The 15,069-nt window shown below is 48.9% G+C and overlaps 2 protein-coding genes across 6 annotated transcripts in view; both read right to left on the bottom strand.

The window, feature by feature from the left end:
- The window catches only part of Tom1 (target of myb1 membrane trafficking protein), a 35,880-nt gene extending 29,001 nt beyond the window's left edge, over positions 1–6,879 (bottom strand). Inside the window, exon 1 of the mRNA XM_070014495.1 lies at positions 6,741–6,879. Coding sequence (XP_069870596.1) covers positions 6,741–6,792 — 52 coding nt within the window. The 5' untranslated portion in view covers positions 6,793–6,879. The remainder of the gene's footprint in view (positions 1–6,740) is intronic.
- Positions 6,880–9,443: 2,564 nt separating this feature from the next.
- Hmgxb4 (HMG-box containing 4) overlaps positions 9,444–15,069 on the bottom strand; it is a 28,711-nt gene continuing 23,085 nt past the window's right edge. For 3 of the 5 annotated variants that reach the window (XM_070014479.1, XM_070014482.1, XM_070014481.1), the window contains 3 exons: positions 13,767–13,936; positions 12,419–12,541; positions 9,444–11,606 (listed from right to left, as the gene is read on the bottom strand). In XM_070014479.1, coding sequence (XP_069870580.1) covers positions 11,562–11,606; positions 12,419–12,541; positions 13,767–13,936 — 338 coding nt within the window. In that variant the 3' untranslated portion in view covers positions 9,444–11,561. The remainder of the gene's footprint in view (positions 11,607–12,418; positions 12,542–13,766; positions 13,937–15,069) is intronic. The other 2 variants (XR_011370281.1, XM_070014480.1) reach the window with 2 other exon arrangements.

The following is a 15,069-nucleotide window of genomic DNA, read 5'->3' as shown; positions in this document are numbered from 1 at the left end:
AAGTTGGCACACAAAGTTAACTACCAAAGTAGTTATATTGTACCAACTCAAATAAGTTCAAATTGAAAGTGATCATTTCTGTCTGTCCTTAATTAAAGTCTCTGACTGAGCCGCCTGGATGTTCCCTTTTCCTCTCCTTGTTGGCCCTTCCTCCCTTCTCTATCCTCAGGAACAAAGCCTGGCTCCTCCTGCAGCAGCAGCCCCTTCCCAGTGTGCCATGAGTCAGAGTGTCATGGCTCTGGGGTGAGGGACCTTTGGGAGGTTTGTCACTTGGCTGGGTACACAATGGGCGGGGCAGAAGCTGCCACCTGAGCCCATCTACTCTGGAACAGACCCTGGTTTAGGCATCTTAGGTCCAACACTGAAAGGCGGTGGATGGGCTAGTGGGCAAACAAAAATATGGGCAGTGAGGCTGGGCATGGTGGTACAAACCTGCAGTTCCAGCTATTTGGGAGGTTCCGGGCCTGCCTACGCTACAAAGCAGGGCTGGGTCTCAAGAAAGAGCTGGTGGCTCACGCCTGTCATCCTAGCTACTCAGGAGGCTGAGATCTGAGGACCAAGGTTCCAAGGCAGCCCAGGCAGGAAAGTCTGTGAGACTCTTATCTCCAATTAACCACCAGAAAACCAGAAGTGGTGCTGTGGCTCAAGTGGTAAAGAGCGCATCATCTTGAGCTGAAGAGCTAAGGGACAGTGCCCAGGCCCAGAGTTCAAGCCCCACAACCAAAAAAAAAAAAAAAAAAAAAAAAAAAGCCAGATACTGGTGGCTTACACCTGTCATCCTAGCTATTGAGGAGATCTGAGCCAGCATAGGCAGAAAAGTCTGGAAGTAGAGGTGTGGCTCAAGTGGCAAAGGACCAGCCATGAGTGAAAAAGCCAAGTGCGATCATGAGGCCCTAGTACTGGCACAAATAAATAAGACAAACTAAAGAGGTGGTTCTGTAGCTAGTAACTGAGAACTTGCCTAGCATGCACAGGGTCCTGGGCCCGACCCTCAAGCAATTAGTTTTATATTTAATGTCAAGCAGAAAAAAAAAAACCCATAAACTAGCCAGGTGTGGTGGTACATACCTGTAATATCAGTTACTCAGGAGTAAGAGGCAGGAGGATTCCAAGTTTGAGACCAATTGGGGCAAAATTTTGTTTCAAAAACAAAACACAAACAAAAGGGCTAGGGTTATGACTCAAGTTGTCGAGCGCTTGGCTAGTACCTCAAAAACAAAAACAAAAAACCACAAGCTAACTCACCAGAGCCATGATTTCATGGATCTAATTACACAGTACGAGGCCAAATTAGCGAGCCAATTAAAGGAAACACTAGGAAAATAATAATAAAGGTGGCAAATGGGGCCACGCAGAGCCTATGTGGGGCACAGAAAGGATCGTAGCTAGGATTGCTGGCTCCGATGGAGAACTCCTGGGTAAGGAGGTAAAGAGTTAACTCATCCCCAATCCCTCTGCTTCTCAGGAGGGGGATGGCCTCAAGCTAATTAGAAGACACTGAAGGTTTTTGTTTTCCTCTCAAGCAAGAGGAGCGGAAATCCGGGACTTTACTCTTATTTCTGTGAGCTCCATGAGAGAACAAAACCTATTTACCAGTTCCATCCAGAGTCAGGCAAAGGCCTTCATTCCCAAGGGGGCACAGCTCCACCCACAACCTGAAACCTGACCTCCGGGTGCCTATGGCTGCCACTCAGCCAGGGACTGCTCAGGCCCCAGGGACACAAAGGCTGCACGGGGGTCAGGGCTCTGTGTGGGCACCTTAGCTCTGCCCCTAACTTCCTAGTGTGCCCCAGGATGGCAAGGCCAGTGCAAATAACCCCGGGGAGCTCGCATAGGCACCTTGTGTTGGGCGGGCATCAGACAAGTGTTTCACAATGCCACAGCCTCACAGCAGCTCTGGCTCAAGGCTGCTGTCATTAGACTTACTTCATAGATAGCTAAAGCAACAGAAGAATAGAGAGGTGAAGTAACTTGCTCTAGGAACAAAGCTGTGCAGACACCTGGACCGACTCAGATTCACCTCGGCCTTTCTACGGTGCATCTGGCTCTTGTGGAGGCCTGTCTAGATACTGTCACCTGTCATTTTCAGAACAGAGCCCTGGGTTCGAATCTGGGTGCTGTACTCATGAGCCAGGAAACAGGAGTGTTAAGATGTGCAGACTGTGCAGGTCACACTGCAGGCGAAGAGAAGAGATTCCGGCGAAGGGGCCGGGCAAGGCAGCTGCAAGCAACACGAGCAGGTGCCCTGGGACCCTACTATGAGGAACAGTGTCTTCATCACTTCGCCCAACTGCTCTGACACCGAGGGGCAGCAGCCTATGAGCCTAGGGGCCAAATGCAGCCCACTTTTAGATGGAGCAGAGCTATAGGTAGTTGGAACTTTTTTTTTCCCTACATGGTTGAAACAAAAGCTAGAGATGAAGAGTTCATGGCCTGTAAAGATGACATAAACTTCAATTCCAGTGCCCACAAGGCTTTACTGGAGCACAGCCTTGCCCATTCGTTTCCCTATTGTCCTTGGCTGTTCTTACACAATAATGGCCATGCTGCATCCTTCCGACAGAGACCATATGGCCTGAGAAGTCTCAGATTTACCATGTGGCCTTTATAGATGGGCTCTAGGCAAGTCCACACTGCTACGGGATTCAGGCATCCCCCTCTGCCTTCTGTGCAGCCCAAGACCATAACTGGCGGCCCAGTTCTGGATGACAGGCTCTGAGCTGGCAGTTCTCACGGGCACTCAACTGCCCTCCCTCCCCCCACCAATTGCCTCTGCCCTTTGGTTTTGTGCAATCATTTTTCCTCTCTGAACAGTCTGTTTCTTCCTCCCTGTAGCACCACCCCTTCCTCATCCCCACTGCCCCGGCTGCTCCTGACCCTAGAGGACAGATCAGGTAGCTCCTTCTTTGTTACCATGGGGAATGGGTGGGGACTTCAAACAGGTGGAAGCAGAACTGGGCTAGAAACGACTCTCCTGCCTCCCACCCGTGTCCACAGTAGGGTGTGGATGCCCACGATGCTTTCTAGCCGTCTTCCCCAACAGGGCTCCTCGTTTCTGTCTGTGGCTTCCTGGCTCACTTGTGGGCCCCCAAGGATTCTCTCTCTGACCCTGTCACCTTTTCCCTGTACTCCAGGGGCCCAGACTCAGGCTCTGAGCATCTTTTTCCTACCACCTGGCCCCCTGGGGGCTGGTCCTGGGCACTGTCCCCCTTCCGTCTCTGCTGTCTGCAGCTTGCTTTCATCAACCAGCTGCAATTTGGACTCTACGTGCTGGAGTGAGCTGACAGAAATAGAAAACAGAACTACGAGGTTGGCCTCTGATTTCTGTCTATAAAACAGAGCCAGGGAAGACCTCGGGGAAGGGATTTAAGCGTCCAGGGCTGAGTCAATATCCTCTAGTATTAAGATCCTGGATTCTGTGGGTCACCCACCAGCTGCTGCTTTCCTAGGACTGGATACAGGTGGATGATCTGGAAGTTGTGCCAACACATGGGCCTGTCCTAAACTCTGGAGCTCAGTAACATAAATCTTGGAAGGTCTGAGGGGTGACAGGCAGGGCAGCGAGGAACAAGAGGATCCTTAGAGAGAGACCCTGAGCAGCAGAGGGACCCTGGGAAATGCTCCTTCTCTCACACTCACTCCTGGGAATATGGAAGATATAGCAGACCTCACAGAGCCACCAGGAAGATGGACATGTAAGTACTAGCGCAATGTTTTCATACACCTATTCCCAAAGTGTTACCTTCCTTGCTTCCCTCCTTCTAGGTGCCAGCTGCTGAAGGCCAGATAGGTAAGGGTGGTTCTTTTGCTCTCTAAGTCCAGTGTAGCAAAGAGGAGACACTATGCAAGTCCAGGGGTGGAAGGAGACAGTGTTGTGGTAGGTGATGATGGCAGATGATGGCAGCAAGAGCAGGTACTCTCTGGGGACCAGCGGATTCATGCTCTCAACCGCTCCCTGTGAGGGAGGCCCTCACTGGATGTGAGAGAGCAAAAAACCAGTGGTTGGGGCTGAAGAGGTCTGGGGAGGTCTCAGGGAGGAGGTAATGGGACGAACAAGCTCTTCACAGGGACCCAGAAACAGGCACCAAGGCAGGAAGCCAGCAGGCATCAGACAGACGAGAAGTTCGTGAGGCCAGTGCTCTCCTTTCAACAAGGGCCTGTAGCAAAGAGAGGCCTGGTTTACAGGAACACCAGTGGTTAAAATTCAGGCATCTGAGGAGGGTCCCTTGAGCCCAGGAGTTGGAGACACTATCTCAGAAACAAAATAATTACAATACTTCAGCTTCAACATCTAAAAGATATGGATTTGTATAAGTGAGTGTGTGTGTGTGTGTGTGTGTATGTGTTGGTATTGAGGTTTAACTCAAGGCCTGACACTGTCCCTTAGCTTTTTTACCCAAGGTTAGTGCTCTACCAGTTGAGCCACAGCTCTTTGGTGGTTAACTGGAGCTAAGAGGCTGGCTGATTTCAAACTGTGATCTTCGGATCTTCTTCCCCTGGGTAGCTAGAATTATAGACATAAACCACTAGCCTCTGGCTTTTTTCTTTTCTTTTTTGATTGGTCGTGGGGCCTGAACTCTGGGCCTGGGTGCTGTCCTTCAGCTCTTCAGCTCAAGGCTAGTGCTCTACCACTTAAGCCACAGCACCACTTCTGGCTTTTTCTGCTTCTGTGCTGAGGAATGGAATCCAGGGCCTCATGCATGCAAGGCAAGCACTCTACCACTGAGCCATCTTTCCAGCCCCCTGGCTTTTTTTCTTTTTGACAGAGTCTCCCTATATTGCTCAAGCTGGCTTTGAACTCATAATCTCCTTGTCTCAGCTCTTATAAAGCTGGGATTACAGGTATACCCATCACAATTAGCTCTTTCTGAGCCTCTTCAGCTTTGGCTCAAGTTTTGGAGACTCTGTATATTTCATTTCAGCTTCTCTATCAATTCCTTGGGGTCTTGGGTGAATCAGTCTTCACATTCCTCATTTTAGGCCTCATTCTTCTCTTGAATAGGGTCCAAAAAGAGATTTTTCAGTATGAGGTCTGTCAGCTAGCTCCACAGCATCCCAGAGAACTTGTTAGAAATGCAAATTCTAGGCACCTCTCTCAGTCCCACCAGTCCAAAACTCTGAGGCCTGACAGAGGCAGCCTCCAGTTCCTTAACAAGCCCTTCTGGGGATGCTGATTGGAACCATGGGGTTAGCAAAGTGGGAACCCTTCAGCAATAACAATTGCTTTGTGCTCTAAGGTATTAGGCGGTAGCAGCATTCTTTTTAGCCAAAAATATTTCTTGCCTAAGAAAGGTAATCTTTCAGGTAAGAGGAGATGCTGAGTTTTCTATAACCAGACCCCAGTGAACCTCAGAAATATGTGGTTGGCTTTGGAAGCTAGATTTATTTACTTCTTTTTAAATAGGAAGTCTCAAATAGAGAGGGGAGAAGAAAAGAGAGGAGAAGGGAAAGGAAGGAGAAGGGAGGGAGAGGAAAGGAGAACTGCCTTCTCTTTTCAGCTCCAAAACAATGACTCACTGTGGGGTGTGCACCTGCGCTTCAGGGAGCGTCCTGCTGTCCATGTCCTGGACGGCCAGACCTCAAGTCCAGCCACAGAGAGCTGTGGTGGTGGCTGTAACAGAGCTGCACGGCACACTGTAGGGAGATTTGGTTTCCAAGGGATAAGAAGGGTATGTTTTTATCTAAAAGATGTAGCGTTCGCAATGTGGACTTAGGGCTAAGTCATCAGAAAGATGCAGAGAGAATTCCACAGTACTGCGTGGACAGGACCACACCCAGATGGCCCCTGGGTGCCTGGGGTCGCACTTGGTATCTCCGTGCCAATAACAAGCCTTACGCCAGGTGATGGTGGTTCACACCTGTAATCCTAGCTGAGATGTAAGGATCGCAGTTCGAAGCTAGCCTGGGTGGAAAAGTCCCGGAGACTCTTATCTCCAATGAACTAGCGAACAGCCGGAAGTGGGGATGTGGCTCAAGTGGTAGAGCGCCAGCCTCGAGTAAGAAAGCAGCGGGGACGCCACGCTCACGAGGGGTTACTGTCCCCTAACAACAAGCAATACGGGGAGAGGGACGGCACGGACAAGGCACACACAGCGGGCCCGGGAGACCTGGGCGCCACGGGTCCCGGCGGGGGCTGGGGCGAGTGAGGAGGGCCAGCCCCCCGAGGGCTGGTCGGTGACGAGCCCGGGAAGGCAAGGCCCGCTTCCCGGCACTGCGGCCCCGGCACCAGCCGCCCCGGCGCCAAGCCCCGTCTCCGCCGTCTCTCCGGGAAGGGGCTCCCGCCTTTCTCACGTAGCTCTGTCCCCAGAGCAAGGCGGTCGGTGGAGGAAGCAGCCCGCACCAGCCGGGCGGCGGGGACCACACGGAGCGCGCGCGAGAGGCCGGGCGCGGCCCAACGCCTGCTCACCCTCCGCTCAGTCCCTTTAACCCCAAAACTTTCTCCCTCCACTTGGGACCCCAGCACGTTCACATTGGCAGAGCCGCGGTCACTCGGACCCGCCCCCTCTCTTTAACTATTGGTGACCACCAGCATCCATCCCCAGGACAGGCCTCGTAATGGTCCGCGCTTTTGTCAATCAAGCTTGGGCGGGAGAGTGGGCGGGACCAAGCGGAGCGACACGCTAGCCTCCCGCCCTCCCTGCTTTTCCGAGTCCCACCGGGTGACCTGGAGATGCCTCAGGCGGGGGCCGAAACTGGCGCGTAGCTCTGCCGCGGAGCCGTGCGGGGCTCCAGGGACTCACCGATGCGTTGTCCCACTGGAGAGCTGAATGGGTTCCCCAGGAGAAAGTCCATCGTCGCTGCTGCCACTACCACCAACCCCAGGAATCAGCTGACAGCAACCGCCAGCGCCGCCGATCTGTCACGTGACTCGCCGGACGGCCCGCGGGGAGGTGCTGGAGGGGGCGGGGCCGGAGCTGCGGTGCGCAGCCACAGGTCCCGCCCCAAGACGGAGGGCGCGGCCGGCGGAGCAGCCCCTCGGCGCCGGCTGACGTCACTCCCAGCAGAGGGGCGGGGCCAGAGAGGCCAGGTCTCTAAGCCACGCCCCATCTGGCCACGCCCTCACGCGTTCCGGAGTGATTGTATCACCTAGATTTCAAGGTCCATGCAGCCAGTTGGAAACTGGGTCTCGCTCGGGCGGGTGTCACAGTATCTTAGTCTCCAGTCCTTTAACTGTCGGGGATGACCCTAAGAGGGTGACAGCTACTCGGTCCTGAAGAAACTCCTGTTTCTCTTCGGGTCTCCTCGCACCAGGATGAGACCTCTCTTTCTCAGCCCAGATCGCCAGGAGTGAAGGTCTGTGTTTGTCCCCTGAGATCAAGGGCAGACTTAATGACCTGCGGCTGGGCCAGCCAACACCCGAAGCCAGCGCGCAGTGGGGCCTTTACCCGGCCCTGCTGTGGTCCAAACAGCGAGCTTTCATTTCTTCTATATACTGGAATTAGATCAACCACATTTTTTTTTAATGCCCACTGCCTACTGCTTACCTGTGAATTTGGAGATTACATTTATGACTTGTGAACTTTGGGGGACACATCCAGACTATAGTGGGATGAGTCTTCGAGGTAGCAGACCTTTACAACCCAAGGTCTTAGAAAAGCTGGGCTTAGGGGCTGGGAAGGTGGGTCAGGGATAGAGTGCTGGCCTTGCATGCATGAGGCCCTGGGTTCAATTCCTCAGCACCACATAAGCAGAAAAAGCCGGAAGTGGTGCTGTGGCTCAAGTGGTAGAGCTCTCACCTTGAGCTGAAGAGCTGAGGGACAGCACCCAGGGGCAGAATTCAGGCCCCAGGACCAACAACAACAACACAAAAAAGCTGGGCTTAGATATAAAAGAAAGTTGTTCCATGTGAGCAACGAAAAGAAACCAGCAAGGAAAAAACATTGTTCTATCAAGTCATTTAGTTTGGGGGTTTTTGTTGTTGTTTATATTGGTCCTAAGGCTTGAATTCAGGGCCCCAGTGTTATGCTCAAGGCTAGCACTCTACCACTTGAGCCACAAGTCCACTTCCAAGTTTTTGCTGTCAATCACATTTTTTTAACCACATTGTTTTTTAATGGTCACTGGTTTCTGTGAGAATGTGCAAAAAACTGTGAACCTTTCAGAAAGAAAGAAAGAAAGAAAGAAAGAAAGAAAGAGAGAAGGAAGGAAGGAAGGAAAGAAAGAAAGAAAGAAAAAGAAAGGCCAGTGTAAAGAAAGAAAGAAAGAAAAAGAAAGGCCAGTGTACAATTTTGTTTATATCCTCAGGGACTTTCTTGGATCTCAACTACAGCATTGGACATAGTTCTCAACCATCTTTCCCATATTTGTGATTCTACTATCTTCAACCATCCTGGCTGTGTAGTCAGATGACACCCACACACTAGATACTTGATCACTTGGTCACGGCTCTTCTGAAAAAAGCACACGGATAAATCCAATAACCAGTGCATTGCTAGTATTCCCACTGCAGAGTGCTTTAGGAATTATTGATCATGATTTCTATGAATTTTAAATCTGAAAGGCTATGTTGGCTTTGCCCAAATTGTGGATGATGGAAACCTTGGAAGCATATGCCTTGTGGAATTCATTTGTTTACTTCTTTGAGTGGCCATGAGGCCAACATACTTACTGTACACTATATAAACTGCTTTGAAGTGTTTGGAGAATGCTATGAGACCTGTTACAAATGCTTTTCCCCTCACTGCTGCTCCAGATGCTTAGTGAGTGCCGGGATACTGTGTCTACTTTCTCGTGATGATCTAACACAATGGCTGGCAGATAAAATTTAAACCAGTCTATCAGAAACTATTTGAGTATAAAGGGTGTGTATGTATACTGAAGATGACCTTCATATTAAGTAGTTTCTGAATCTTCATTTAAACATACTGCTTGATGGTATAGTGGCGCTGTGGCTCAAGTGGTAGAGCGCTAGCCTTGAGCTGAAGAGCTGAGGGACAGCGCCCAGGCCCAGAGTTTAGGCCCCACGACCGGACCCCTCACCCTCCCCCAAAAAATAAAGAATGAGAAGTACTACATAAATGTGACTATTGTTTCCTAATTTAAGCACTTTTAGACAAAAAAAAAATCAGGATATGCTGCATCCACAATTTAAAGACAATAGCGTAAGCAAAGTAGAGCCAGCCAGGTTCTGTTGGCTCATGCCTGTAATCTTAGCTACTCAGGAGGCTGAGATCTGAGGATCGTGGTTCAGAGCCAGCCTGGGCAGTAAAGGCTGTGAAACTCTTATCTCCAATTAACCAACAAAAAATTGGAAGTGGGGCTGTGGCTCAAAGTGGTAGAGCACTAGCACTGAGCAAAAGAGCTCAGAGACATTGCCCAGGTCCTGAGTTCAAGCCCTATGACCTGGGGGGGGAAAAAAATTATGGTAGGGTAGTATCTGAAAAACAGATAGGTTTCATAATTTCATAGCAGCTATTATTAGGTAAAAGACACCGAGACTGGACTACAAATATTAAAAATGTGATCTTTAATAATGTAAGTACAAAATTTTGCTTCTTTATACAACTGTAATGGGATTTGGACCAAACCACTAGGATTTATTTAAAAAACAAAATAAAACAATGATATAAAACTGCAAGAAGGCCAGAATCCAAAGTTTTTCCTCTAATAGTACCAAATACCACAAGGTACAGATTATTATACAAATGTGTACAAATCTTAAATACAAATACAACAGGGCTGGATTTCAAAGGAAAACAGTGAAAAGGCAAGTCCTGACCAGGACATTAGGAACACATACAACTGACAATAACTGTACTACCCACATCTTCCTGGCCCCTGAATACCCTGTTGTCTATCAGGAAGCTCCCCTGGGTACCGAGGTGGCATGGTGTAAGGTCCTGACACATGAATGCAAGCTGCGATGTCTGCCTTCTTGATTTTAGTTCCCCTGTGCTCCTTTCCTTCTGTTTGTCGATTAAACTACTCTGGACTGAGAAAGAGGCAGGGCAGCCAGCGTGGCTTTGGGAAGCTGCGTGCCAGGACTGGCGGGGAGGCGGGAAGGAACTGAGTGGGATGCAGGCTGGCTGCACCATGCCCAGACTCCCTGCGATGCCATCTGTGCCATCGAGGCCAGGCCAGGGAAGAACACGCTTACTTCAGAGCTTAGTTTGGGCAGGGTCTCACATCAAGCTTAAAAGCCACCCCAGTGCTCCTTTCCTACCGGGAGGTGTGGTTCTTTGGAACTGAGGGCAGGCGATTTCATTTTTAACATTATTGTTTGGTTGGTTTGTTGGTACTGGGGTTTGAACTCAGGGCCTCGTACTTGCTAGACAGGTGCTCTACCACAGAGCCTTACTGCCAGCCCTCACTTAACATTATTGAAGGCCATGAAGTTCTCTATAGAGTTAGAATCCTAACATAATGACTCCTTTTTGAGGTATGCTTTGAAATGTAGATGATTTGGGATTTTCAGAACAGACCAGAGGAAGGGAGGGAGAAATGACAGGTCTGTATGTTCCACATGCTGCTGCTGGTGGAGAATTCTGTAGTTAAATTATCTATACAGAAATTTACAGGATAAATTAAAATCTAAGAAACTTCAGAGAGTTAAATATACATAATTAAAACACACATTCACACACATATATAAATAGACCTACATGAGAATTGAGTACTTTTTTTTTTTTGCCATTCACTTCCGTGTGGAATGTGGAATGTTCCTATCTGCCCACCAGGGGAACCGGCAAGACGAACCCAAGAACCACCCTGGGCCCGGCTGCCCTTCCACCACCACCTAGCAGCTAAGCAGCAGAGTCTGGGGATTTGGTGGCCAACCTAATGCTGCCAATGAAAGACAGCAGCTCTTGGCTTTGCAGACCCAATATTCTAGCAGATTCGCCTGGTGACACTGACAGCTTTGTTCACTTCAAGGTTTTTTCTTTTTGCTGCCAGCAATCTTATAGCAACTTGGCCTTTACTGAGGCTGGCAAGGGTACCAATGCTTACAACAACTGAGACCTGGAACGGGTATAGCAGGACTACAGAGAAGCCCTACTCAGCTCACCTAGGCCAGGTCTAGAGCTGCAGTGGGAAAGGTCTTAGCACCTTCCCCAGGACATTGCAAGTTGAAAGGCTTTGGACTCTTGGTCAGCTGTCATCATCCCATAATCTTTCTCATTACATTTCCGACTGAAAGACAGGTAAGGCAAATGGTCAGTGATGGGTCTGGAGGTACAACTGAGTTTGGAAACAGAAAAAACAAAATCACATTTTAGCTGTCTATGAGGAGATGCGTGTGCATCCAGAACAAGTCCCTAGGCCCCTTACACTGATTTTTTTTTTTTTTTAAGGCAGATTTATCCACAAGGGAATAAAAAAATCCAAGCCCACATTCATGCCAAAGTTTCCTTGTGGCTAAACCTTTGCCCTTCCATAAAATTATTAAAAGCCAAGTAGTTACAGTCCTATGTATATACTGTACATTATATACACACATATGTATAGATAAAAAACTTTAAAACCTATACCCAGACGAAGGGGCCCGCGGAGGGGTCTGAACAGTCGTGTCTACACAAACCAGCAAAGGGGCGGAGCAGGGCCTGTCCCAGGGCGTCTGGCTGTCACAGTCCAGGCATGATGTAGGCAATGTTGTCTAGTGTGTTCGACTATAAAAAAGAGAGTGTTCAGGTGAGAGCTTTAGTGTGGGTCCTCATGAGCGGTGAATGGAGTCGCTGTTACGCTAGGAGTTTTCCGTGCACCTCTCCATGAATCCCAGGGACATTGGTGGCTCATGCCTGTAATCCTACTCAGGATGCTGAGATCTGAGGACTTCAGTTGGTACCTCTAATTAACCACCAGGAAACTGGAAGTGGAGCTGTGGCTCAAAGCAGTAGAGTGCTAGCTTTGAGCAGAAAAGCTCAGGCATAGTGCCCAGGCCTGCAGGTTAAGTCCCACGGCCACCACCAATAACAAAAAAAAGGCAGAGCCCCTGCCAGGTCTTTGTATGGAGACAAGTACATGCAAGAAGACAGGAGTTACTGCTTCAAGGGTGCGATGCTCTCCAAGCACCACTGTGGGAAATGACCTGTTTTTAGTTTTACTGAAGGCACAGCATGCAACTAATAATCGAGCACCACATCCTGCAGACATTTCTTTTTCTGGTTGGTCGTGGCCAGGGCGCTGTCCCTCAACTCTTCAGCTCAAGGCGAGCATTCGACCCACTTGAGCCACAGCGCCATCTCCAGTTTCTGGTGGTTAATTGGAGATAAGAGCCTCATGGAGTTTCTTACCTTGGCTTTGAATGGTGATCCTCAGATCTCAGCCTCCTGAGTAGCTAGGATTATAGACATGAGCCACCAGTGCCTGGCTAGCCTGCAGACATTTTGAAGGGAGTGTCACATGCCTCTAAGCCCTGGGAGTCTAGACTACTCTCTAGGGGCCTGGCTCTAAGCATCTAAGGAGAGCAAGGAAAACTCACCAGGACCTGTTTGGGACAGCCATTCAGTTCAGGTAGTTGTGTGGTCAGACATGCCAAGGGACCAAGAGCACAGATAATGGAGTCCAGAAGCACTGACAAACTGCCAGACACCGCCACCATGCCCTGAAAGGAGAGGAATCACACTCCATGTTCTTTTTATGGTCTGCTTGACCTCCTTAAATGGTGTTGCAAGTCCCCATTCCTTTCTATGCCCTCCCAGTAGCTACTGGTGTTCTGTGACACAGCAACATTCACTAAGTATTCTTTTGTCTTTTTTTTTTTTTTTTGCTAGTATTAGGGTTTGAACTCAGGACCTCCTGTTTGCTTGGTTTTCTTGCTAGGCTGACTGCTCTATCATTTGAGCCATAACCTCTAGTCCAGCTTTTTTGTGTTTTTTTTTTTTTTTTTTAATGTCTGGCCTGGCTTGGATTGCAGTTGTATTATTCACTCTTCCTGCACAACTGCGATGACAGGTGTGTGCCATCAGACTTGGCTTCTTATTGGTGGTTGAGTTGCAGATCTCAAATTTTTTGGCGGGGCTGGTCTCATAGTGCCATCCTCTTGATCTCTGTCTCCTCAGTAGCTAGGAGTACTGTCGTGAGCCTACAAGCTCAGTCCCTGTACTGATTTCTTAGTGTAAAAATGGCTGATTTCTTTTTTTTTTTTTTTTTTTTTTTTGGGGGTCTGGTCGTGGGGCCTGAACTCTGGGCCTGGGTGCTGTCCCTCAGCTCTTCAGCTCAAGGCTAGCTAGCACTCTACCACTTGAGCCACAGTGCCACTTCCGGCTTTTTTTTTCTGCTTATGTGGTGCTGAGGAATCGAACCCAGGACCTCAAGCATGCAAGGCGAGAGCTCTACCACTGAGCCAACTTCCTAGCCCAAAATGGCTGATTTCTTAGCTGAAACATCTTAGAACTACCGTGAGAGTTAAACTATTATGACCGTGAGTTATGGAGTAAGTTCGAAATGGAATAAGGTCACAGAAATGGAATGTGGCAGCTTTGAAGGTTAAGTGATTTTGAAAATGAAGCTTAAAAGGGCACAGATCTCCCTTGGGCAGCTGGTTGTGTCTAATTCAAGTGCATAGTAATGAGGAGTGTGAGCAGCTCAGCTTCTCTGTTTGTTATCTACTTGCAAACCAGGAGACTCCCCTGTACAATCTAGCTAGGCTGCTTATCTAAAACCTGGCAGGGACTACAGTGAACAATTTTCACTCCTTGAGGAGGACCTGAGGTCAGAATGGCAGAGGACTTGCATTCATCTTTTCCACTCTAAGTGTACGTGAAACGAGTCACCGCATCCCAGCCCTATGAGAACCACAGGGATGTTGCTGAGTGCTTGGGGCCCACCTCTGTCTCCTGCAGGCGGTGTCCAATCAGGCTCAGGGACTCCCCCAGCAGCTGGAGGTGAGCGGCGACATCAATGGGCTCTGTCTCGGGGGCTTTGGCGGGTGAGGCTGGGAGCAGCATGGTGGTGGGTGGGGACTTCTTTGGAGGTGACAGGACTCCCACAGAGGAAGCTGAGAAGAAGGGGAGGGGGAAAGTCTGCTGACAGCCTTGAACATCACAAAACATTATTCCTGGTTTCCCCTTTTCATGAACTATACCACTATAGCATGTGGACTAAATGTAGCTCATGACTTCTTTTCCTGTGAACCCAAAATAGTTTTACATTTTTAAAGGGTTGTGGAACAAAACAATGTATCATGGTACCAATAATGCATATGGCATACAAAATCATACTTAACTTTTTCTTTATATAATTTGCAGTATTAAGGACTGAACTCAGGACTTTGCACTTGCTAGGCAGGTGCTCTATACTTGAGTCATAACTCCAATCATTTTATCCTTTTTGTTTTTTTTTGTGTGGTATAGGGGCTTGATCTCAGGGCCTGGGTGCTGATCTTTAGCTTTCTGACTCAAAGCTATACTGTACCACTTGAGCCAGTGCTCTACTTCTGGCTTTTTGCTGGTTAATTGGAGAAAAAGAATGTCAAGGATGTTTCTGCCTGTGCTGAGTTTGATCCATGAGCTTCAGATCCCAGTCTCTTGAGTAGCTAGGGTTATAGGAGTGAGCCACCTGCACCCAGCTCTCCATTATTTGAGGGAGGGTCTCATTTTATACACAGGATGCAGAATTCCTACTTGTGCTTCCCCATGTCACTGGGGACAACAAGACACACCTGCCACTTTGCTCAACCACGTGCTTACTGATAGCTGGGCACACGTGCCACACCCAGCCATTGTTGACACCTGTTTACTTTTATGCCTGAGTGGGCCTCAAGTTGGAATCCCCTACCTCAGCCTCCTGAACAGCCAGGATTAAATTGTAATCCCCTACCTCAGCCTCCTGAACAGCCAGGATTACAGGCACGAGCTGCTGTGCCCAGCTACTTCTAAATTTTCATGAGAAATGTTAGATGATCTCTGAATCAATTTTATACATTAGAATCTTTTTTTTATTTTGCAGCCTGTAGTATTCAGTAACAAAACCTAGGTGTGCTTCAAATTTGAGCTGTCTTCCAATTTTTTAGAAAGCATGGAGGACAAAGGGTGAACAAATGCAGCAGCAGTCCTCACTAGATGCTATATTGAAAATGAACTATGAAATTTGTGGGTGTAGATGGAAGGGAAAAACTGGGAGAGAGCAAAG

Source organism: Dipodomys merriami, unplaced genomic scaffold (genome assembly GCF_024711535.1).
Source record: "Dipodomys merriami isolate MVZ:Mamm:240054 unplaced genomic scaffold, mDipMer1.0.p SCAF_97, whole genome shotgun sequence".
In the NCBI taxonomy this organism is placed as follows: domain Eukaryota; kingdom Metazoa; phylum Chordata; class Mammalia; order Rodentia; family Heteromyidae; genus Dipodomys; species Dipodomys merriami.
Note: the sequence above shows the minus strand (reverse complement) of the source record. Positions and strands in the feature narration are given on the sequence as shown.